The sequence below is a fragment of the Cervus elaphus genome, chromosome 5 (assembly GCF_910594005.1).
Source record: "Cervus elaphus chromosome 5, mCerEla1.1, whole genome shotgun sequence".
In the NCBI taxonomy this organism is placed as follows: domain Eukaryota; kingdom Metazoa; phylum Chordata; class Mammalia; order Artiodactyla; family Cervidae; genus Cervus; species Cervus elaphus.
Genome location: NC_057819.1, coordinates 4223824 through 4249226, shown reverse-complemented (window position 1 = coordinate 4249226; position 25403 = coordinate 4223824). Strand labels below are relative to the sequence as shown.

General features: G+C 49.5%; 2 protein-coding genes and 1 non-coding gene across 8 annotated transcripts in view; 1 reads left to right on the top strand and 2 right to left on the bottom strand.

Annotated features, from left to right (window-relative positions):
• Window positions 1-12675, bottom strand: part of ASCC2 (activating signal cointegrator 1 complex subunit 2) — a 35651-nt gene extending 22976 nt beyond the window's left edge. For 2 of the 6 annotated variants that reach the window (XM_043901384.1, XM_043901386.1), the window contains exons 1-5: window positions 12547-12675; window positions 7520-7617; window positions 3300-3458; window positions 2758-2928; window positions 1371-1500 (exon numbers count right to left, since the gene is read on the bottom strand). In XM_043901384.1, the coding sequence (XP_043757319.1) occupies window positions 1371-1500; window positions 2758-2928; window positions 3300-3458; window positions 7520-7600 (541 nt within the window). In that variant the 5' untranslated portion in view covers window positions 7601-7617; window positions 12547-12675. Of the gene's footprint in view, window positions 1-1370; window positions 1501-2757; window positions 2929-3299; window positions 3459-7519; window positions 7618-10046; window positions 10085-12546 lie in introns of all 6 variants that reach the window. The other 4 variants (XM_043901385.1, XM_043901388.1, XM_043901389.1 and 1 more) reach the window with 4 other exon arrangements.
• LOC122693688 (anther-specific proline-rich protein APG-like) lies at window positions 12385-24825 on the top strand. Its single transcript, XM_043901390.1, has 3 exons — window positions 12385-12753; window positions 23683-23745; window positions 24396-24825. Exons 1-3 carry the CDS (start codon window positions 12511-12513, stop codon window positions 24480-24482), a joined length of 393 nt encoding a protein of 130 aa, XP_043757325.1. The 5' UTR covers window positions 12385-12510; the 3' UTR covers window positions 24483-24825.
• Window positions 18266-18372, bottom strand: LOC122695827. Its single transcript, XR_006341576.1, has one exon. It is a non-coding gene; the product is annotated as a U6 spliceosomal RNA (small nuclear RNA).
• Window positions 24826-25403: the final 578 nt, after the last annotated feature.

The window sequence follows — 25403 nt, the reverse complement described above, 5'->3', positions numbered from 1 at the left end:
AGCCCATCTACAGCTGTGGACTGGGCAGCTGGACCCCAGGGCCTTCCGGTTGTCCACCAAGCAACGTACCCTTCCCCAGGTCCCTGGCTCGGAGCCCTCCCCACTCCCCGATCTGACCCCAGCTTCTTCCCCTGACCCCACGCTCCCTCCCAGAATGCTCTGCTCCAGCCAGACGGGCCTGATCATTGTTTCTCTAACTAACCATGCTGCTTCTGTGCACTCACCCCATCCTCTCGTTCTAGAGTATAATTATTAAGGGTCTTTTCCCAGGGAAAATACAAGAAATTAACTGATGATCAGGCCAATGATTAGACCTGAATGAGAAACCAGAGTTTGTGCCAGTGAAAGAGCTAGATGTGAAATTTCATATGCATTAGCCCCTAAATACATTTTTCAAAAATATGCAGAGAAAAGACTAGAAGGGAATAATCACCAAATGATCGTCTCTTCCGGGGGGAGGGGGGCGGTAAGGGCAGGAATTTGGTAATTGCTTTCCTGCTTCTTTATATTTTATACTCTTCCAAAATTTTCTAAATTAACCTAAATTACCTTTATCATTGGGGTTGGAGGGGAAAGGAAGGAAGGAAACCATTTCAAGGGGTGATTGAGCTCTGTAACTGGGCATTAGGAAGACCGTATCCTACAGTCTCAGGGTGAGAAGGGCTGACAGAGTGTCCAGGGTGACCAGTTGGGCCAGTTGCCACAGGCTCCTCTTCCAAGGCAAACCCACAGGGGCACCGTCCCCTCTGGAGCTTCCCAACAAAGCTTCTGTGTGAGCCTGCGAGCACCCCCGCCTTCCGATGGGCTCCAACTGCTGATGTCTGTTCCCTCCACGACCCCAGGGAGTCCCCTCTGACCCCTACCCCTGTCTATTCTCAGAAGCTATGCAAATCTCAACATTTCTGAGGCGGCCTCGTCACCCATGAGGCAGAGTGTGAGCCTCAGGCCCCCGTGACGTCAACACCAGCTTGGCCACTCATCAGTCACGGCCCTGCAGGCAAGTCCCGAACATTCAACCTCAGTTTCCTTAACCGTAAATGGGGGTGGTGACACCGCTGACGTCACAGGGTGGCTGTGAGTACTGCCTGAGATGACACAGGCGGGGTGTTGGCAGACGCTCAGGCAAAAGGTTAGCTGTCGTTGTGGAAGCAAACGCCCCCCTCCTTGGGCCAGGACACCCAGCCTGACACCGGGGCTCTGAGATCTGCCCTTGTCTGTCGCCCCTCCCCTGCTGACACGCACATCCGCTAAGTCACTTCCAAGCACCACCTGCTGCTGCTGCTCTGATCCCCCTGTGGACACGTGGGGGTCATCTCTGCACCACCTGCGCCCCCCGCCCCCCAAGGCCCTGGGCCCCACATCCTACCCACCTATCATCTTTTGCAGCAGCGGGGAGTTGCCTTTTCCAAAAAGCACGCAGAGGTCCAGGATCTTCGGGATGTCGAACAGGAAGTTGTTGTAGAGGATTTCTCCGAAAGCAGAGGGCGAAATGAAGTGATCCTAAGGAACAGCAAAGAAAGGATGAGAGACCTCCCCAAACACGTGCGTGGCAGGGCAATAGCAAGCTCACAGGAAACAACCGTTGGGGCCATCGGTGGGGGCCTGGCTAGTAGAAGAAGCTCTGTCCACACCAAGGATGTGCCCAAGCCACGTGGAGTGACCTGGAGCAACAGTCACTCACCCTAGTGTAAAATGAAGCGGAAGCTCCCTGTGAAACCATCAGCTGGGGATTCATTCTGAAGTTATTTACAGGTAAACTACCGTGATGTCTGCAACTGCTTTAAAATACTCCAAGACTGGACTTCCCTGGTAGTCCAGAGGCTGAAACTCTGCGCTCCCAATGGAAGGGGGCTCAGGGTCCATCCCTGGTCAGGGAACTAAGATCCTGCATGCCACAGGGCACAGCTTGAAAAGGACAAAAATAAAATAAAATGCTTCAAGAAAAACAGAAAACTCAGTGGGAGAGAGAAAACAAGATCGGCAAGATGCTAACTGTTGAAGCCAGGTAATGGGTACGTGGGAGTCATGATACTTTTGTGTATATTTAACAGTTTCCATGTTAACAAGCTAAAAAAACAGAAAAGATACTATTTTTAAAGTAAATATGTGGGCACCACACACAGAAACACAAACACATTGAAAGGAAAAAAGCTCCCTGAAGGAACAGGCACCTTAACAGTGGTTATTTTGAGGGAAGGGAATTTTGTGGGCGACTTTCATTATCTGCAAAATATTTTTGGCAGCGTTAGTATTTTTAAAATTGGGGGGAAGGACTTCCCTGGCAGTCCAGTCAGTGGTTAAGACTCCACACTTCCACGGCAGGGAGCAAAGTTTCGATCCCTGGTCGGGGAAGCACCTGATTGCACATGCCACATGATTTGGCCAAATAAATAAATAAAATTAACAGAAATAAAACCGGGGTGGGGGAGTAAAGGCTTTTAGAAAGCACATCCGAGGTCCTCTAGAAAAAATCAGAGTCGGTGCTTCGCCCTCTGACGCGCAAGGAAAAGCAGTCACGCGCCCCCTGGCACAGGGCCCTCGGCTCCCACTGATGGAAACACTGGGTGTAATGCAGGCGACCTGGCAGCTCAGAGGGTGAGGGAGGTGGCACAGATTGCTTCCCCAATGGCGGGAATGAAAGCGGAGGGGAGACAAAGAGGAAACTCGATACTTCCAGAGCCTGCATTCCCAGGGGTGCGGGCCCAGCACGGGGGTGTCAGGTGGTGGGGGCGACCTGTCACAGGACCCGGGGCTTACTTTGGATTCCTTGTGCGTGGACATACGGAGGAAGGTGAGAAAAACGCTGCGGTGGAGGCGCCTCTGCATGTCAACGACCTCGGGGGCCGGGGCCACCCACTCATCGAACTTCCGGGGCACATAGCGCAGGTAGGAGTCCAGGCACTTCTGCAGGGTCTCGTCGAAGATGACCTAAGCCAGGCGACAGGGGAACAGCCAGTCACTGCATCACTGGGGTCCGAGGGCCTGTGGACCTTTCGGGGCTCATGGCCCATCAGCCCTGGCCTGGGGCAAACACGCCAGCCAACCCCACGGGACTGAAGAGGCATAAATGAGCCAAGGGCGAAACACGAGTTTCTAAAAATGCCATGGTGGAAGGCGTTTGTGTAAATATCATTAAGATGGTGATATGGAACACAGTAATTCCAACCACAGTTTGCTCTTAGGGATCCAGTGTAAGAAGCAGAGGAAGGAAAAAGCATCTCCTGGGGAAAAAAACAACAGCACCCAACCAACAGCATGGCATGTGCCTGGTCTTAGCGGGAATGGTGGGAGGACGTTACCTGGCACCAGAATTTATCGTGCGGCAGGGCCAGGAGCCAGTCCAGGTCAGTGGCTACGAAGGTGGCGCGTTCCAGGTATTCCTCCACTAGGGCGGGAATGTTGTCTTTAGGGGGCGGTTTGTATAACACAAAATACCGGTCTGCCTTCTGCTCGGGGTGCTACGGATCCAAAAACCACGTGTTAACGTGGCAGAGGTTAGTCAGCTAGGGCCCCTTTGCCAACCCCGCAGCAACAACCCCGGGCTGTTCCAACCGCTGACCCTCAGGCATAAAGAACCGAGTGTCTCTGACAGGGGGAGGCTTGGCCGCAGTCAGGGAACACCAGGCGAGCGTTAAATACCGTGTTTTCTGGAGAATGTTTAATGACACAGGGAAAGCTTAAGAGAAGAAAAAGCAAGACACAAACCCCTCTATTTTATACAACCATTTTTGGGGTTAAAAAGAAAAGCAGCCATATTTAACATATTCACACACTGGTACAGATTTTATTTTTTTAAAAAGTGTTGGCAGAAGGGAACCTCAAAGCTAACAGTGGCTATCTCTAGTAGAAAGGATTAGGACTCGACTATATTTTCCAATTTAAAAAAGAACATGTAGTATTTTTCAAAATTACACAAGTGAGGCAGGAGGGTGTTTTCTTTCAAAAACTCACAAGAGTATGGAAAGATAAGTCGCCTGGGACCACCACCGCGGTCTAGCATCAAACCAGAGGGAACCCCTCCCCATCCCGTGAGCATCCTCACTGCCCTTTTCTACGCGTTTACATTAAAATGTAGCCACATGAGGCATTTGTTTGGGCCCATTTTCATCTTTCTGACACAAACAATGTCGTACTGTACTGTTCCCTTTGTATAATCAGAGAAAAACCTCAGTAATTTTTTGGTAAAGATGCTAATCAAGTAATTGCAGGTCTCGGCTTAGCCTCACAAGTTCTCTCTCCTAACCCTTACCTTGCCGGGAACAAACCTTACTTTGTTCCCCATAAAGAAAAGATGAGCTCGGGTTTCTCCTCTGACTACACTAGGGCTGCTTTCTCCAGGGGAGGCGGTGACAGGAAGGAGGCCGCCTGTTTTCGTCTCAGCTGTTATCAACCACAGTCCACCCACTTCCAGGCCTGTCAGTCCAGGGGGGACAGGGAAGTCACGGCTGACGGCTCAGCTTCTTTGAGAACCAACTAAGCCTCCAGACTGCAAACTGAGTTCCACGGGGCTCCTTGGGGGGTTGAGGGCCTCCACTGGGTCCCCCGCCCATTTAAATCACAATTTATACAAAAGGAATCCTGCTGATTGAAACAAGTTCAAAACTACTCTGGAGGGCCTAAATTCATCTCTGTGGTTTCCAAATTCCCCTCCTCTGCCGGTTGCTGCCTCACCTCTCACTGAGGTCACTTCTCGGGCCAGGCTGCTCACCGACCTCCACTAGCCCAACTGACACACACACGCGCACGCCCCTCGACCTTCCTGCAATCCATCCTGCGAATATCTACTGGCGCCCTGCTCCGCCACGTGTGGGGCACACGCGAGACGGGGGTCTGCGTGCTCCCAGAGCCCACTCTGCAGAGGGGACGGTGCACGGCTAAGTCAGACAGCTCAAAGCTGGTGGAGGCGCTGTGGGAGCACCTGGGCTGCGAGGGGGTTGGGGGGCACCAGGACACTTCCGGGAGTGGCAGAAATGTTCATTATCTTGCTTGTGGTAATGGTTTCATGTGGGTTTACAGATGTCAAAACGAACCAAACTGTGTACCATAAATATATGCTGTTAATTGTCCTCCAATGACATCTCAATAAAGTTAGACTGAAAGGAAGGGCCTGCCTTCTGTCTTTCCCGCTACCCTGCAGGTCTCTGGAGGGGGTCTGAGTCTTGCTCACACAGCAGTCCCAGCCCCTAGAGCCGGGCTGGCATCGAGCACTCCCTCCATACACACTTGCAGGCTGAACGGGGGAATGCATGGAGGTAATGAAGGACCAGGTCTTGCCAAGGTCTTTGAAGCACCTCTGACGCCACGCCCAAGATCAGGGGCCACGGAGGATCCCAGGGTGAGGAGCTGCAGGCTCTCACTTTATCTCCCACCCTTCAGGCCTGGCCTAGGTCCCATTTGCTCCGTGAAGTTCCTGAACATGCCCTGCCCATCAAACTTGTGCCCTGTTCATCTTGATAAGAAACTATTCTGTACTGTTCTCCAAATCCTCCCCTTAAATGATCCTTATCTTTCTCAAGAGCCCATTCAACCACTTGGGTGCCAAACTTGATTTCTTTACAAGGCTGGGCTCCTTAACTCTGCGATGCCGCCTCCACCCCGGGGGCCGGTGTAGGAATCAGGCTCTCAGGACTCTGGGACAATATACGCAGGACCCCCTGCCAGGTCCGCCCTTCTCCCATTGCCCTGCCAGGCTGGTGCTTATTCACCCTTCCACACGCAGTTCAGAATCTCCCTCCTACAGGAGGGCGTCCCTGGTGGCGTGAGCTCTCCCACCACCCCAGGGCCTCCGTGCACCCCTCCCTGGTCTCGATCAGCGGTGTGGACTTCCTTCCATCACACGCTGGTCATGCAGGCTGCAGAGAACCCACCAGTCTGCTTCCTCTCCATTTGTGAGCCCCACCAGGGCAGTCTTTTCTCTCTGTAGCTCCAGGGCCTGTCCCAAAGTGTGGCAAGGGTCCTTGGCTCATTTACTGGATGTCTCCTGAGAACCTACGATGCACCTGGCACTGGACAACCAGAGGAAAGGGAAGGGACCAGTCCTTGCTCCCAGAGGGCCCGCAGTCTAACAGCCTGGTGTCCAGAGCACGGGGAAGGCCCCAAGGAACCAGCCTCCACCGGTGCCGTCCAACAGAACCTCGGCAGAGACGGAAGCGCTCCAGACCTGTCCCGTGCTGGCCGAGACAGCAGATTCTCACCACATGGGACTATTTTAACTTAAACGAACTAAAACTAAATTAAAAATCCAGTCCCTTGGTTGAGTCACCCACAATTTCAAGAGCTCCATAGCCACATGTGGTGAATGGCTAACGTACTGTACAGAACAGTTCCTGATTTTCTAATCAATATCCTCCTTACCTAAAAGAGTTATGAATATGAGGATATATTCAGGAAACATGGCTAACATTTTGTAATAATTATAAGTGGAATATAACCTTTAAGGTCATGAATCACTATGTCATACACCTGAAACACATAATGTTGAATATCAACGCTACCTCGATTTCTTAAAAAAGTTACAAAAAATAAACAAGAGGCTATATAGCAGGAAGGTGAAAAAAGTATAGACTCCAGGGACAGCTTAGCTGGGGTCCCATTCTGACTCCCTTAGTGTTCTAGTTTTGTGACCTTGAACTCAGAGTTTCCTCATCTGTAAAATGGGGACAACCAAAATGCCTACTTGGAGGGCTGTGGTTCGGCTTCCATGAGATAATCCAGGTGAAAGGTTTGGCCCGGAGCGAGTGCTCTATAAATATTAAGCACTATTATTAGAGAGTAGTCAGGAAGCAATAGGAAGCCATCCAGAAAGCAGGAAATAAAACACCAAGCTCTTGTTTCCCATGACTTTACTCACGCACCCAGAAAATACTTCCTCCCACCTTGTTCAAGTAAGCTAATGTTCTTGGGAAAACAGCAAGCGGGTATGGGGACTCCGGTCCCCGTGTCTGTCTCCTCCAGCAGCCTGGCACCTCTCCACGGCTCTAATCTCCCCCACAGCTGGTCATCGGCATGCTCACTTCCATTCTCCGTCTCACCAGCCCTGCCGGGTCTGCATGTAGTGCTTCTTAGCCCGTTCAGACCTGACCTCTGACATTATTAGTGTCCCCACTCCTGCCCCCCACTGCCAAGTAGACCGTAGCTGGGACAGCTCTGAAAAAGGCCCATCTGAAATCTGAGCGCCTCCTGCAGGGTCCAATCCCCAGATCCGGCTTTGGGCCAGCCCCGCTGCCTGGCCAGCTCAGGCTGAGTCAGAACTGCCATTAGACTTTTATTCAAAATGAAATGCTTTGCAGGGAAGGTATGGGGTGGTGACATGGAAAATACCACTCAAACTCAAGCTACTGCTGGGAAAGAAAACTCCTGCATCGGGGCCTGGAAAGACCTAACAGCATCTTGGCTCCTGAAACATAGACTGTGGTCCTCAGGTCATTCATAGAGCTGATAAAGAAGGAATTTACTTTTTTGCTTCTGAGATTGCAAGTTCAATAATATTGGGCTGAACGGCCTCAAGGCACCGGCTCACCAGCGCAGGCGAAGTCCTCAGCTTTCCTGTCTTCAGGTCCTTGCGGGTGATCTGGAGTTGGTCCAGGGGCAGAGCGGGCATTGTGCTGCGTGACCCTCCTGAAAGGAATACGGACGGGAAGAAGAGGGCAGATGCAGAGGCTCCGGGGGGCAGGGGTCTGCTCTGGGGCTCACCCCAAAGCCAGGAGAGAAGCTTCAACCTCTGGCCTCAGGGGGCTCCTGGCAGGCCTCAAAGGCCTGGTTCCCCTAACTACTCACCTAGACTAGTGACTTTTTGCCTAAAGCGGCAGTTCTCAGCTGAGGAGGAAAACACTCCCCAGGTGACACCTGACGTGGTGGTGGTTGGGTCACCAGGTCGTGTCCCACTCTTGTGAGCCCATGGACTGTAGCCCACCACGCTCCTCTGTCTATAGGATTCTCCAGGCGAGAATACTGGAGTGGGTTGCCATTTCCTTCTCCAATTCCCACCCAATTCGTGAAGTTCTGGTTAAAAGTAACTAGATCATCTTTCTCGCGGCTCCAGCTCTGTGCCCTCCGTGGCCTGTGAGCTCTGGGAGGCCAGTGCCTGGGTTCTCCTTCTCTTGCTACCTTTCCTGTGACCAGCACAGGCCTGGTCCAGAGGTGGTTTCACGAAATATTTGATGAACAACTGAATACAATGACACTTTTCTTACCATTTTAACCAGATTTGGGGGGGTTGAAGCCATGGGAATTTCCTCCCTTGCAGAGGGTGTTAAGATTTTACAAACTTTCTAGGCTTCAGGGAAGAAGGATGTGGATAAATAGAAGGACCAGAAGGTTTTCACAGAGAATTCACGGAAACCTGCCAGAGTGACCTCCTCTCTAGAGAGGCCCAAAATGCCCTCAGAGCCAGTGAGTGGCAGACCCCACATCTCCTGTCTTCCAGTCCAACACTCATTTCTCAGTGCCGCTTGGCCTGATCCACAGGAGGGACGTGCCTATTGGCTGAACCATGGGACAGAAGTGACTCAGGCCTCTTAAGACATGCCACAAAAGGCTGGCACATCTCAATGACGACATGAAGATGTATGGAGGGTGGGATGAGGAAACCGTCACCTCCTGAGCCCTCCCTGAGGTGCTGAGGGACACGGTCAGCCATGAGTCACTGTGGTCCCGGCTCTCAGATATCAGAACCGGCCCTGTGTTACAAGGACAGACTGATAAGGCCTGGTCTCTGCTCTGTGGGAGCTTCCGATCCAATAATAATGATGACAATAACAGCAGCAGAAACACGCCTCTCAGGTGCTGGTGCTCTTCTGAGCGATTTTCTCAGCATGAACTCACTTTAGATACCTTAACTGGCTTCACAGGTATTAATGCTTGAAACAAGTCCAGGGTTGGTGCTATTAATCTCATTGCCTTCATTTTCCCAATGAGCTTCCCTAATGGCTCAGACGGTAGAGAATCTGCCTGCAGTGCAGGAGACCCTGGTTCAGTCCCTGGGTTGAGAAGATCCCCTGGAGAAGGGAATGGCAACCCATTCCAGTATTCTTGCCTGGAGAATCCCATGGACAGAGGAGCCTGGCGGGTTACACTCCATGGGATTGCAAAGAGTCAGACATGATTAAACAACTAACACTTTACTAATGAGGAAACAGAGGCTCAGAGAAGATAAAAAAATTCCCCTAGGTCTCAGAGTTAGTGCGTGGTGAAGCAGGCTGGCTCTTAACCATTTGCTGTGTTGAGTCTAGGGCAGTTGAGTTGGGGGCAGGGGCTTGTGGTTGTAGAGAAAGCATTTCTAGAGGAGTGCCTAAAGGAGAACCTGAGCTGAGTCTTGATAGTGGAAACTGGGAAGAAGGGTATCCCAGGTGGAGGAAACAGCAGGAACGAAGGTAAGGCGGTGGGAAGTAGCTTGGTGCACAAGGAACCTTGGTTCAGGGGCTGCTTTAAAGACTGTGAAGATACCCATCTTCACATGGGATGTAAAGAGAAGGAACTAGTCCCTAGTCTAGTCTGCCTAGTCCCTGAGGCCCATTCTAGCACTAGGAACTCAGTGGATAGTGGATCAAACACATGGGCCCCGTGACTGAGCTTCCATCTTTCACCTCTGCAAAATGCAGATAACACCATCTGCTATATATTTGTTGTTGCTGTTCAGTTGCTCAATTGTGTCTGACTCTTTGTGACCCCATCAGCTGCAGCACACCAGGCTTCCCTGTCCTTCACTATCTGCCAGAGTTTGCTCAAACTCATGTCCACTGAGTCAATACACGATTTCTAATTGAGCTACTATCTTACTAGTCTTTCACAATAACCCAGTTAAGAATGACAAGGATTATTATGCTCAGAGGTCCACAGAGGGGCCCTGATGTGCTCAGGCAAATACCTGAGTCGCCAAGTTGAAACTGAAGCCCAGCTCTTGTGCCTTGGCACCTGGGTCTCTGGTACTGAGTATGCTAAAAATACTTCTTTCCTAACCTCTGAGATGCTGGGAGGACAGCTGGAAACATCAGTGGTCTAGTGCAGAAGTCTAAATGAAGCCCAGGCCCAGTCCTTTCCATCCTCACCTTCCAAAGACGATAGTGGGAGTGTCCAGTGCAGGGACCTAGGATGGGGAAAGAGTCATAAGGAGGAGGTGGCTCTCCACCCTTAAAATTCTACTTCCCAGAGTCCAGGTCTAGACAGGTACAGAAAGAAACCTGCTTTTAGAAGAAATCCACTCCTACAGGCCGGAGCCTATAAGGGCAGTTTAGACTCAGGCTGGTATGATGGTCAAAAGAGAAGTTTATAGTGCCACAGCCTGGGTTCAAATCTTGGCTCCATCCTACCCATGTTGAGATGTGAATAGTTCCTTAACTTCTTTAAGCTCTGATCTCCTCATCTGTAAAATCGGGATGAGAACAGTACATAATCTCATAATCTCCCAAGGTTGACATGAGAAGTAACCAATATTGTGAGAAGTAACCAATATTAAGTGGTCGGCACAGTACTTGGCACATAATAAACACTCAGTAACGTTTGTTGTTGTTTAATCGCTAAGTCATGTCTGACCCTGATGCTGGGAGAGATTGGGGGCAGGAGAAGAAGGGGATGACAGAGGATGAGATGGCTGGATGGCATCACAGACTCGATGGACATGAGTCTGAGTAAACTCCGGAGGTTGGTGATGGACAGGGAGGCCTGGCATGCTGCGATTCATGGGGTCGCAAAGAGTCGGACATGATTGAGCGACTGAACTGAAATGAACTGAACTGAAAGTTTGTTGTTGTTTAATCTCTAAATCATGTCTGACTCTTTTGCGACCCCATGGACCGTAGCCTGCCAGGCTCCTCTGTCCGTGGGATTTCCCAGGCAAGAATACTGGAGTGGGTTGCCATTTCCTTCTCCAGGGGACCTTCCCAATCCAGGGTTTGAACCCATGTCTTCTGCATTGGCAGGCAGGTTCTTTACCACTGAGCCACCAATGAGGCCCCCAGTAAAGTTTAGTTGTTATTATTATTCAAGTCCCAATCGTAAGCCGAGCACTTTGGGCTTCCTCAATTACTCAGCAAATACTTACCGAATACCTTCTGGGACCTGGGCATGTAAATGACTATTAATCCGTGTAGTTTGAGCTTTAACTGGAAATTTCCAAAATGAGCACAACAGAGAAAGGAAGAATGTCACAGAAAACATGACCTACAACCTGGCTGTTGAAGGATAGGAGAAAAGGATGGAAAGGAAGGACATTCCAAGCAAAGAGCAAGCATGAGCAAAGGCTCAGATCCTGTGGCTTTGAAGGATGAGGGAGACATTTGGTGTGGCTGAAAACACAAGAAGTGGAGAGGAGAGGTTGGATAGAGAAGATGGAGCCACTTTAAAATGAGCCTCAAACGCTGTGCTAAAGATTTTGGCTTTTCATCTGAAGACAGTGAGGAGTCATGTAAGGAGAGGAGAGACATAATCATAATGAGAAGGTAATAACCTGGTGGCAAGAGAGACCTTCTATGAACTACTGGAGAGCTAAAACTGTTAATAACCTTACTTGTCCCTTCAAATAGTTCTTGAATACCTACCATGTACCAGGCACTGAAGCCTGGAGAATCCTAAGGCGGGCAAATAACAGACCCAATTCTGCCCTTCACAGAGTTTATGGTCTTGCTGGTTAACAAGACAGATATGAACCAAACAGCCACACGAACAAGGAAATTCAATACTTTAAGGATGCTTTGCAGGCAAGGCCCATGAGGCTATGACAGCATTTAACAGAGAACTGACTCAACAGAAAGAGGATGTCAAGGAATATTTGAGTTTTCATCTACAGTACGAGTAGAAATTAACTAGGCAATAACTGGACTCTAAAAATGGCAAGGTCAATGATCATGATGATATCTGTGCCCCACCCCACAGTGGATCCTCAGTGTCAAGCAGGACAGCAGAAGTTAAAAATTTAGGAAAGGGCTTTCTTTTGAAGGGGAGCTTGGAATAAGCGCAAGAAGGCCTGGGAGCATCCCCATGGCTACTCCTGTCTCAGTTTCTCTGTCTTAACCCTTCTGGTCTCGCTTCAATATTACCCTCCTCAGAGATCGTACCAGATTGCCCTAGGTAAAGTATTCACTCCTCCGGTTGCAGTCATATCTTTAATTACCTAGTGCATTTCTTTGTCGTCGACTGTCTCCTCCCACTAGACTGTAAGCTCTATGAGGGCGGGAACTTCCTCTGTTGCTCTGTTTATATCCCCAGTGCCTAGATCTGTGCCCACGTAGGAGGCGCTGGACATAACATTTGTTGAACGAATGAATGAACCCTGAGGAAACTGAAGCTCGAGGTGAGGGTAGGAGGACCGCGTCTCGCCCAAGGCCAAGGTCACTCTGGGGCCGATCCTCGAACCCTAAGACTCTAAGCTCTGGCGGCCTGACTCTGGGGTCGGGGTGGAAAGGTAGGAAGAACGGGGCGACTCATGGCCCCTGGGGCAGCCTAAGCCTTGGCCCTGCCATCGAGGCGGGAGGCCCGAGGCCGTGTGAAGCACGGCTGCAGCCCCTCCCAGGTCCGATGCCCCACGTCCGCAGGGATCAGCCACGCACTCACCTTGGCGGCTCCGATGCCGGCGATGTACCGCCGCCGCCGCCGCCGCCGCGGTCCAGGGTGACAGCTCCTAGAGCGCAGGCACTTCCGGGGTCAAACAGCTATTCCGCAGACGCAGACAGGAAGCCCCGGCCCGACCCCGTCCCGGAGCCAACTGCCGCCGAGAAGCCGGGCCCGGGGCCACGCCCCCAACCCAAGACTCCGCCCCCTGTAAGTACAGAAGTGGCTGTGCCCACACTTTCTCTCCGCTGCTAGCACCCTTGCTGCTTTAGCAGAGATGGTGGGAGGTGGGCGGAGAGCAGGTGTGGTTCCACCTTTTGGAAAAACCAAGTGTGCTACCTGGGTTCCTCAAGTCCAGGAGGAATTCTGCAGCTAAATGCTATACACTGTTTCAGGACAGGGGATGCGTTCTTTTATTGACATCAATTTTTTCAGGTAAACTTTGTCATCCAGTGATCTAGAAGGGACAGAAAAAAACGTCCTGGTCACTCTATTTTTTTCCCCTCTGGCATCACACCCATTTGATGGCATCACACAGGAAATTTAATTTGTATCTTGGTGGTTGATTGTAAGAACACACGTGGCAGTCTTTGGTACAGATAAAGCTTAAAATAGAACTTCTGGCAGAAATGTATGGATTGGTTTCATTATTTCCAATGGTATTAACGTCACTGAAGTTTAAAAGCTAACTAACTTGACTATGGGCTTCCCTGGTAGCTCAGCTGGTAAAGAATCTGCCTGCAATGCGGGAGACCCAGGTTTGATTCCTAGGTGGAGAAGATCCTCTGGAGAAGGGATAGACTACCCACCCCAGTATTCTTGGGCTTCCCTGGTGGCTCAGTCAGTAAAGATCCGCCTGCGATGTGGGAGACCTGGGTAGGGAATATCCCCTGGAGGAGGGCATGGCAACCCACTCCAGTATTCTTGCCTGGAGAATCCCCGTGGACAGAGGAGCCTGGTGGCTACCATCCATGGGGCCTCAGAGTCAGACACGACTAAGCACAGCACAGCATGACTTATAAAAAGACAATAAGTTCCAACAAGACACCTGACTTCTCTGAACATGTCTCAATTTCCTCATCTGTCAAAAGGGGATCATTGATAGCCACTTCATCATTTGGAGGCTAAATGAGATAGTACAGACAATACCAAGCACGTAGTAGGTGCTCAAGAAATGTTAGTGGAGAGAAAGGAAGGAAGGAAGAAAATGAGGAAGGAAGGAGGCTCCGTATTCATTGGAGTGGTTTTAAAAAATTTATTTGTTTGTTTTTGGCTGTTCTGGGTCCTTGTTGCAGCACACGAGGGCTACTCTTCCTTGCGGTGCTCAGGCTTCTCATCGTGGTTGGTTTCTCTTGTTGAAGAGCAAGGGCTTTAGGGTGCACAGGCACAGGAGTTATGGCGCATGAGCTTAGTTGCTCCGTGGCTTGTGGCATCTTCCCAGACTAGGAATCAAACCCATGTCTCCTGCACCAGCAAGCAGATTCTTAACCAGTAGACCACCAGGGAAGCCCTTCCATTGGAATGTTAACCCTTATATTTATTTCATCTTTGTTTTCTCTCATGTTCTAGAAGAGATTAATGAGAAAGGTGAGCTCCCAAAGGAGACATCCTTGTCTGAGCTGTCATATGTCCAAATGAAATAGAATTAAAAAGCCACGTCAACAGGAGAAGCCTCAAACCATGTATCAGTTACACACAAGTATGGAGGAATTGGGGGAGGCCTCTGTTTTCTATATTAAAAGAAACACAACCACAACTAACTTAATTTAATGGCAATTATTTGGGTTGGCAATGGAGGCAAGTGTCTGTGGTGCTCAGAATCAGTCAAGTCTAGGAATAAATACAGAGAAATACTGTCAGTAGTTGGAGCTAGAAAATCAGCACTGGAATATCTGGGTCTGAGTCCCACCCGGCCCCGATGCTCTGAGTCACCTAAAATGAATCAGTATTGCCTTTGTGCTTCAACCCTCCAACCAGCTTGTGTTTGCAGAGGACCATTGTTCAGGTGAGCTGTTGCGTCGCCTGCACAATATTCATTTCCTCTGTTTCCCCACTAACAGCAGCTTGACCACTCCTCGTGTTACCAAAAGTGGGGTCTGGCTGCTTGCTGCCCAAAAGCCAATAGATAGGCCAGGTTGGTGGAAAGGAAAATAAAGCAAACTAACATTTGCTTTATTTTGGATGCCAGCATTGGGGCGGAGTGGGTGGGCTTGCCTGGTGGCTCCGCGGTAAAGAATCCACCCGCCAGTGCAGGAGACATGGATCCAATCCCTGGGTGCGGAGGATCCCCTGGAGAGGGAAATGGCAGCCCACTCCAGTATTCTTGCCTGGGAAATCCCAGACAGAGGAGCCTGGTGGGCTTCAGTCCATGGGGTCGCAAAAGAGTCAGTGACTAAAACAACAACGACGAGGCAGCAGGGCGGGGAGGGGACAGCTTCCTGTCCAAAGGCTGACTCCCCCACTGACAGCCAGGGGACAAGGGCCTTTACAAACACAGGAAGGGGCTTACACGCAGAAATAGCACAGTCAGCTCTGACGGTCATCCTGAATTTGGTCATCAGTGGTCTGACTAGTGTCATCTTGATTATCTGAGGTACAGTTAATCTGCAGTTCCGTGGTCAGTTTGTTCCCGTTTCCTTGAGGCCAGTTCTCAGAACTATGGCAGTTTATTGTTGGCTGCAGTCTAGTCATCATGCATCTGTAAGACAGCTCCTAGGATGAGACTCGGAGTATTATCTATAGCCCTTGAGAAGGAATTAGAGGTCCTTGACTATGCTTACTGACTAAGCTATCATTATTTGGTCTCCTTTGATAGTTTTCCTTCTCATCTCCCATTGAACATTCTTTGGCTAAAGTTTTCCCACAGACAAAAGGCAGGATGAGGATAGGGGAGAAGGACCATAGAGTCCTATTCTATTTCACTCAGAGAACCATCTTTCCCAGTTCAGTCTACATGGAGTAGGAGTGACTCTTTACCCAGATTTGAAGGGTAAACCACTGTATTAGTTATCTACTGTTGTGCAACGAATTGCCCCAAAACTCAGTGGCTTAGAGCAGTAATAAGTATTTATTATCTGACATGGTTTCTGTGGTTAAGGATTCCAAAGTGACTCAGCTGGGTGGATCTGGCTCAGGGTCTCTCACAAAGATACAATTAGATGTCAGCTGGGACTGCACTCCCCTGAAGCCTTGATCAGAGCTGGAGAATCCACTTCCAGGTAGGTGAGCCACTCATATGGCTGGCGAGTTGGTACCGACTATTGGCAAGAGGCCACGGTTGCTCTCCACAGGGCTGCTTGAACATCCCTGCAGCGTGGTCCCTGGCTTCCTTCAGAAGGAGTAATCCAAGAGATCAAAGCAGAAGCACCTATGCCTCTGTGGTCTAGCCTTAGAAGTCACATGCCATGACTTCAGTCGTATATAGGGTCTGATACAACATCATTTCTTCCACTTTGCATTGGTCAAAGAAAGTTGCAAGGTCAGCTTTGATTCAAGGGCGAGAACTAGCCTTCCTCTCCATCCACTGTTGTTGTTTAGTTGCTAAGTCATGTGCAACTCTTTGTGACCCTACGGACTCTAGCCTGCCAGGCTCCCGTGTCCATGGGATTTCCCAGGTGAGAACACTGGTGTGGGTTGCCATTTCTTTCTCCAGTGGAATCTTCCCCACTCAGGGATCGAACCCAAGTCTCCTGCATTAGCAGGCTGTTTCTTTACCACTGCACCACCGCAGGCAACCACTAATCTACTTTCTATGGATTTTTGATGGCCGTTTTTACAGGCAACGTGCAACAGCTAGGGAGACTGTGCAATGAGAGAGACGTGTGGAAGATGATAGTGGTTTGAACTCAGGCAGTGGCAAAGAATCCTCATGAGAAAATGAAACAACGGCGATGAAATCTCTTTGCAAAGTGTTACATAAAAATACGAATTTCATAATCCACACTGTCGCTGGCCAGGAACTGCTGTCCCCAGCAGCTTTCTGCTAAGCCAGGCTTTCTCTCGATAGGCCGTGTCTGTCCGATCCCCCTGCCCTCTGTCGAGTTCATCAAAGCTTCTGCTGACTCAAGAGGAATCTGGAGAATGATCACTGCAGTGGAAGTATCAGATCATCCCCCAGGGCCCCTAATAACAAAACATCTGCTTGTCATTCTTCCCTTTCCCTTTGGGTTGTGGTAAGAAAACAGCATTAAAGAATGATAATGATAAACAACTTAAAAAACTAAGCCTCCTGGCTTCCAAGAAGGGAGGCTTAATTTGAAGGCAGCTAATTATCCACTCATTATAATTTACAGATAGTGGTAGTTATCTCTCCTTCTGTCACTGGCCTATGAATAGTTGTTGGAAAGATTTTGAAAATGTCCGGGTTCATGCCTTTTAGAAAGAAGAGGGCAGAGAACCCCCGAGTCAAAGAGAACCTCATCAAACATGTAGTCCCAATCTCTCCTTTGGCGGATAAGGAAATTGAGGCTCAGAAAGGGGATGATATTTGCCCAGAGATGTCCAGCAGCTGGGGGCGGGGGCAGACGGGGTCCCCGAACTGAAGCTTCCGTGCTGGCTCCAGCCTAAAGCTCCACCCAGGGAGATGAAAGGGTAGCTCTGTCTGCCCCGTGCAGCTCGGCGACGCTGCTCTCAGACCACCCATCAGAGTGGCAATTGGTACATCCCTGCTCTCGGTAATCATCAGTGTGGGGCCATGGAGCCACAGAACCAGGAGGTAGAAATAATTCCTCTAGGGCTGGGACATAGTTTAAATTGCAGCGAGGGCTGGGCCGGGGCATTTTTGCTTCACTTTAAGATTAAACGTTTTGGGGGTGTTCTCTGGCAGTCCAGTGGTTAGGACTCCATGCTCCCACCGCAAGAGCATGGGTTTGATTCATGGCACGTATGCCATGGCATGGTCAAAAAATAAATAAATAAAATTAAATATTTTTTATACGGTAGCATCTCATACTTTTAATGTAAGAAATGAGATGAAGGGCTTTCAAAAGACACCTTCAGTTACTCTGGTGACGGGAAAGTTTGGTACTTGATGTTTTTAAACAATGAGCCTGAAGTTTCAGTGCAGTGAAATAGTGCCAGCTCTTTAGCTTTCCTTGGGAGAGCATCAAAAGAAGTTACTGGAAGATATGCCTTGGCTATCATGAAAAAAGAGGGACCTTGCCTTTTCATGTTCCTGGATGTTCACTTCCTGGGCTGCAGAGTCCCCAGCAGACTCCAGAATGAAGCCATTTTGAGCTTCTAATTTCTTTTTTTTTTTTTCCTCAAATTTTTATTGGCATATAGTTGCTTTATAATATTGTGTTAATTTCTACCATATAGCATAGTAAGTCATATATATGTAATATACCATCTCTTTTTTTGGATTTCTTTCCCACTTAGGTCAGCACACAGCATTGTTTGGCATAGTTCTCTGAGCTATACAGTAGGTTCTCTTTAGTTATCTATTTTATACAGAGTATCAACAGTGTACACACGTGCATGCTCAGTCATGTCCAACTTTTTGACACTCCAGGGTCTGCCAACCCACAGACTGCAGCCCGCCAGTCTCCTCTGTTCATGGGATTTCCCAGGGGCGAGAATTCGGGAGTGGGTTGCCATTTCCTCCTCCAGGGGGATCTTCCCAACCCAGGGATTGAATCCTTCTCTCCTGAATCTCTGCAATGGCAGGAGGATTCTTTACCACTGAACCACCTGGGAAGCCCATCAATAGTATATGTATGTCAAAAATATGGAGCACTTGATGAATTTGTACATCATCCCTGCACAGGGGCCAGGCTAACTTTCTCTGTGTGGTTTCAATTCTAGTATATGTGCTGCCAAAGTGAGCACCTGACCATCTAACTCCTTAAGTGCCCCGGCCACCCACACTTCAGGGCCAGATCCACACTGCTTCCTCAGCCTGAACTACCCCCGATGCTCTCCTCATCAAAATGAAGTCTTTATCTCTTCTTTCTCCAAGTTCAAATCATTCCCCCGACATATACACTCCTACCTAGCTCCCTGCACTTCCCCTGTGTAGCACTGATCACAACTCATCACCTTTTATTTTTGTGTGTGATCATTTAATCAGTGACTGCCTCCTCATTAGACTATGTGTCTTGACAAGTTAGGAACCTCATCTGTTTGCTCCCTAACCTTATTCCCAGTTCTCAGCTAGGTACCTGGCACCTAATAGCATGTAATATATATTTGTTTGATAAATGATTGAATCAAAGCGTCAAGATAATCTAGACCGACTCTTCTAATTCCAAGTAAACAAATTGTGGCCCAGAGATGGGCAATGACTTGCCCAGTGTCACACGCAAGCATTTAATAGCTTGTTGATTATTCACTCTCTTCAAATACCTTAGCACATGGGAAATGGCCATTTCAAGACACTGCAAGCCTGGGGGACTCCGCTATGTTCCACACTCTGGACAATTGTAGCCCCTCCTTCAGGGAAGGCTCCTCGTGAGGCAGGAATTCTAAACCTGAGTCAGTAAAGTGGCTCCAGGACCTCTGCATCCCCTGAAATGTCTGTGGATATATTGGGGCGTTTTTTTTTTTCAGTAGAAGGGCTGCCAGGTTTTATATGAACCTCAAATGAGCACAATCCTGAAATGCTAAGAGTCAGTCACACTAGCTCTCTGTTGAACCTCTTTTTCCCTTCACACTAGAAAACCCATTCCACGGCTCTAGAATCTCTGGCAGCAGAAAGACGGCTTAGTGCGAGGCTGTGAGGTTAGTAGAGGTCAGGGGTAAGTAACTAACACATGGGATCAGAGAGAAATGCAAACCAGTTGGTTGAGGGTATCATGGAAGCCTTCCTGGAATACGTGCCAATGAAGCTGGGCTGTAATGAACCATAAAGTTTTAAGAGGCTGGAAGTGATGGAGGGAGAAGGGTAGGATCCCAAATTCCCTTCTGGGAGCCCCATTGTCCTCATCACTTCTACACACTCCCAAGGAGAGCTCATTTCAATTGTCTAGCCTCAGAGTCACTTGGGTCCAGACACCAGCTTGGCTGTAGAATTTCCTTTTTCTGCTCTCTTTTGAAGGCAATACAGTCTGTTTCTATGATGCCAACCATTGCCAGCAACCCTTTGTCCCCTCTGTTGAATTATTCATCCTGTGAAATGAATTATTAATTTCCAATTTTGTACAGCAAATGCCAGACAAACAGGTAGAAATGGAGTTGGGACCCTGGGCATGGAGCCACAGACCTCCCCAGGTTCCCTGAAGCACAGGCCACCAGGGCCAAGAAATTATGCAGGAATCTGCAAGGGGCTCGCCTTGGAACGCATCTGACCGAGGGTGACGCTGGTACAAGCTCACGGGGCCCTCGGAAGTGGCTGGGCTCCACTCACCTCTGGCTTTCAGGCCCCTCAACCTCCCGGGTCTTCCCTGTGGCAAACCTGACAGTTTCTGGGGCTGGGCTGCACTGCATGCCCACAGCTGGGCGGGCTGCGTTTGGTGCAGCCCCTGAGATTTGATTCTGAGTCTAGCACCTAGGTGGCCCTCGGTCAATCAAGCAGGATTTCTCAACCTCAGCCCTATTGACATTTTGGCCCAGAGACCTCTTTGTTGCGGGCTTTTGTGTGCGTTGTAGGCCGTGGCGTGGCATTCCTGGCCTCTGCCCACTAGATGCCAGTGCATACCTCCCCCTGCCCCCAATTGTGGCAACTGAAAAGTCTCGAGTCATTAAATGTTCCCTGGGAGGCAAAGCTGCTCCCACTAAAAAGCCACTGCTTTAAGTTAGTGCTTTAACTTGAGTCTTTTTTTTTTTTTATGTATTCAGTGAGGATCCTGGTAATAGTTACCAGGATGAAATATGATGGTCAAACAAGATGACAGGTGTGAAGTCTCCACTTGTTCAGGGTGTCTCCACCCTGGGACTTTACTGTTTCAAGAACGGACAGTTCTCTTTCATGCCTGAGTCCAGGTCTCGGTTGAGTGATTCCCAGCTGGCTCAGTCAGTAAAGAATCTGCCTGCAATGTAGGAGACGCAGGTTTGATCCCTGGGTTGGGAAGATCCCCTGGAGACAGAAATGGCAACTCACTCCAGTGTTCTTGCCTGGGCAATCTCACAGACAGAAGAGCCTGGTGGGCTACAGTCCAGGGGGTCACAAAGAGTCAGACACGACTGAAGTGACTAAACCACCACCACCACTGGGTCTCAGGATTGTGTTCAGCTGCAGGTAACAGAACATCCACCTTCACCAGACTTGAACAGTGAAGAGGAGGGACTGGTTCCTATAACTGGAATCCCAGAAGGAGGCTGATTTTCAGGTTCGGTTGATTCCACAACTCACCCATGTCCTCATTCTCAGGGACTAGCTCTGTCTGTCTTTTTGCTCTGCCGTGTACTGTGAGGACTTCTTCTGATATGGGTTCACCTTTGCACCCTAGGAAGACCTTCAGCAGTCATCAGCATCACGGTCCTTTTTTTTTTTAATCAGCAAAACCACGTGGCTTGTGGGATCTTAGTTCCGCTCCTAAGGATCAAACCTGTGACCCCCACAGTGGAAGCACAGAGTCCCAAACACTGGATTGCCAGGGAACTCCCAGGCCTTCTTATACACTTCCCATCTGAAAGGACACAACTGTTTCTGCATTCCAAGCCAGAGTCCTGAAATCCAGCCTGGCTGGGCCACTTAGGTCACAAGCATACTCTGAAATTAGCGTCTACATCCAGTAGACTGTGTGTGCTGGTTGGTATAAGCTCATCACGTCCCATGCTGGAAACTTGGAATGGAATCGCCTTTCCTAATATTAATATATGGCTGTGGAGATATCCAAATGAAGAAATGAAGATCTTGTACCAATTGGATCCGGGGAACCTTCCAGAACTGGTCATTCTAGTGGGCGGGGGAACAGATTAGCTGATTAGCTGGATCTGGGACTTGGCCAACCCTTGGAGATGAGGGCATGGGGAGGGAGGGGAAGTCAGTCTCACCCAACTACAGGGACTGAAAGTGAGGGGAGCTTGGCTTCCTAATGCCCAAAAAAGGGTGCAACGACCAGGTTAGAAATGGATGCTAGGCAGGCAAGAATGAAAGTTGTCCATTGCGTGAGGTCAAGAGAGGGCCGTGGGGGTGGACAGGGGCATGTTAGTGTATCTATAGAGTGTACCAGACACTTCTGTGTACCACCTCGGTTACACAGAGCTCACCCTTTTTAAAAATACTTAGGTAATTGTTGGCTGTGCTGGTCTTAACTGCTGCACATGACTTTCTCTAGTTGCAGCGAGCAGGGGCTACTCTCTATTTGCAGTGTGCGGGCTTCTCACTGCCGCGGTTTCTCCTGTCATGGAGCACAGGCTCTAGGAGCTCGGGCTTCAGTAGTGGAGATGCACAGGCTTAGTTGCTGCTAGGCACGTGGAATCTTCCCAGACTAAGGATCGAACCAGTGTCTCCTGCACAAGCCGGAGGATTCCACCAGGGAAGTCCCAGAACTGACCTTTTATTCCAACTAGTGTTAGGTGGTCTCAGGTGAGAGCTGACAATGCCCCCGCCCCCCCGCGCCCCCATCCCTGGGCTGCCAAGGACGGGTTACCTATCAGGCCCAGTACTCACCCTGTGTAACCTGGAAGTGTGGAATGTTAATGCTTGTGAGGCAATCCTTGGCCAATGGGACTCAGAGCTGATGACCAGTTACTTCCCCCTTTATTCTTCAGAGGGATTGCTTCCCAGATATATTTCCTAAGGCGTCTCTGACTATCCCAAGGAGTCATGAATCACCCATATCAGGTCCACCCTTGGCCCACCTCCTGGCTCCTGCTCCTTGCCTGTCCTTCCCTCCTGCTCCCTGGGGCCAGATCCTAAATAAACTCTCCACACAGAAGACTTTATATCACACTCTATCTTGGGGGAACCCAGGATAAAGATTTTAGTTAGCCTGAGATGTAGCTGTAAGCCTTTATACTTTTTTAGACAGCATGTGAAAATGAAAGCAAGTTTTTGTATCTTTAAATTGGCCTGCCATCTGTTGATTGGGGGCCATGCTCAGAGGACACTGCTCTCGAGGCTGAAAGTCAAGCCTCTTGAGACCCACGGAGTTCCAGGCCTTTCTTGGCAGGAGGCTGCGGTCTGCCAGCTGCTGTGCTCTGGGTGGGCAGGCAGGTGCAGGAGCGGCCCAAGATGAACCCCTGCCCAGAGGAGCTGTCAGGGGCTGACCGCAGGCTTGAGAACTTGATCAAGATGTCATCAGCCAAACTGGGAAGGTTGCCCTGCTTCCAGCTGCACCCTGTGATTCTGACGGACATGCCTTCAGCTCCACTGGGGATCGAGTCCTCAGTCGGGGTGGCCCGCCAGTGACAAGGCATAAAGGAGCCTTTGCAGAGATAGTGAGAGGGACCCGGGCAAAGGGCTGTCTCCTTTCCTCTGGCAGCCTGCCCCCTGCCCCCCACTGGCTATAGACAACATGCCACAGTGGGTCTCTGCTCCCTGCTCCTTGGGCCCGTTTCCTCCACTGATGCCCACTGACACTCTCCGACGCTGTTGGGATGAATTCCTCCTTCCCTCACCCTTCTGGCCACCACCCACAGACCTACTGTGCATCCCTCCTGGCGGGACCCTCAGCCACCCCTCCAGGGCTCAAACCTTGCTCTTGGTTGTCAAAAAGGCCCGCAGGCCTCATATGACTTGCTTTTTGACAAGTCTTCTAGCTCCCCAACCGAAACCCAGAGCAGTGCTGGCAGGGCACGGAGGCAGCCCAGCTTATACACATCTGGTGATGTCTCAGTTCATGGTCAGGTGTACCAGGGGGCTTGCGGACAGGGCTGAATAGTTACAGGTTAGCCCCATCTGACTGTGTCGCTCCTAGGCTTCTTTCTCTCTATTTTTTTTTTTTTGGCTGCATTGCAAGACGTGTGAGATCCTAGTTCCCCAACCAGGGATAGAACCGGGCCCAGCAGTGAGAGCACGGAATCCTAACTACTGGACTGCCCGGGAAGTCCCGTGGCTTCGCACTTTTCAGGCACTCCCCCTGGTAGTTCAAGGACCCCTGTGGGGAATTCAAGCCTCTTCAGCCCTGCCTCACTGTGTCCCACGACCCCTCACCACTGAGACTCCTGCCGCTCCCTGCTGCTCCCACGCCTGTGCCCCAGCTGGCCCCTGCCTCTGTTTCCCTGTTACCTGGCTTACTTTAAATCATCTTTCAGGTGTCAGCTGAGGGTCATCTCCTCCAGGAAGCGTTCCTTACTTGCCCAAACCCAGTGAGAGAGGTAAGCTCACAAGTTGCCTAAAATAGACCTTCGCGCGTTGCCCGGTACCCGTTTGTTTACGGGCTTGTTCCTGCAGCAGGTGGTAAATTCCTAGACATTAAAGACCATCTCTAGTTCATCCCCGTTCATTCCCCTCAGGGCAAAGCACTGTGCCTGGCACAGAGAAGTTGCTCAATAAGTATTTGTTAAATAAATATTAGGAGACTTCAAAGAGTCTAATAAACTTGAGTCGAGAGTTTATTCAGAGGGAATGAAGCCTCAGGTCTTATATAATGTCTAAAAGCAGAAAAACAATTTATGTATTAATATGAGATATTAATAAGATTGTCAAGTACTGATAATATGTCAAATATATTTGTATAGATGAGTATTTTTTAATAGATGAATATTTAAAAACCCACACAGCTGCAAAATTTTAAAAATACTGTAAAAAACAGCAAAATAGATACGCAAGAACCTAACAATATAAGAATAGTGTATTTTTCTCCAGTCTATGCCTTTGGGTAAGTATAGTTTCCCCAGTCACGGCACGTGCTATTTCTGCCTTTTCACAAAACATCACAACATCAACATTTTTTCATCTTGGAATCACTGCCTTTGAAGCTAAAAGAAACTTTAGAAATGGTCCCATCCATCTGCTTCACTTCTAGAGAGAGGAACCGAGGTCCAGAGTGGTGACTGACTCAAAGTCAGCCAAGGTGATGACAACTCTAGTTTCTAAACTTCCTGACAAGTGACGTCACCTTCCTGTCCAACAGCCTTGGAGACTTTTTTAGATGCTTTCTCTACTTCTGGATCGGTACAGGAAAACACTTAGAAATGAGGATTCTGAAGCACAGACAGATCTTAGCTGGACTTGCATGCAGCCACTTTTTAGAATTTAGTGACACATAGGGGCTTCCTTGGTGGCTCAGCGGTAAAGAATCCGCCTGCTGATGCAGGAGACACGGGTTTGATCCCTGGTCCAGGAAGATCCCACATGCGGTGGAGAAACGAAGCCTGTGCATCACAAGAGTCCTGGAACTGCAACTGCTGAGCCCTCACCCCACAACTACTGAACCTCCTGCACCCTTGAGACAGCACTCCACAGCAAGGGAGCCACTGTAGTGAGAAGCTCATGCATCACAACAAGGGAGAGTAGGCCCTTCTCACCGCAACTAGAGAAAAGTCTGGGCAGCAACAAAGACCAAGCACAGCCAATAAAGAAATAAATCTAATTTTCCAAAAGAATTCAATGACATATAAAGTTTTATACTTCCACGGGGACTCCCTCACACACTGGTGGGAAAGCTGATTATAACAACCACTTCGGAAAACTTGCTGGGAATATCTCTCCAAAGCCAAACATCCGATTGCCCTATGACCAAAAGTCTTCTCCTCCATGTTTTAGTTGTTCTTGTCTGGCCGCTAAGTTGTGTCTGACTCTTTGCAACTTTGTAGCCCAGCATGATCCCTTGTCCATGGAATTTCCCAGGCAAGAATAGTGGAGTGGGTTGCCATTTCCTTCTCCCGGAGATCTTCCTGAACCAGGGATCGAACCCAAAGCTCCTGCATTGGCAGGCGGATTCTTTACTGCTGAGCCACCAGGGAAGCCCATATGCTCCCATAGAAATAAATGCTTAGGTCCACCAAACAACAGGTACAAGAAGGTCATAGTA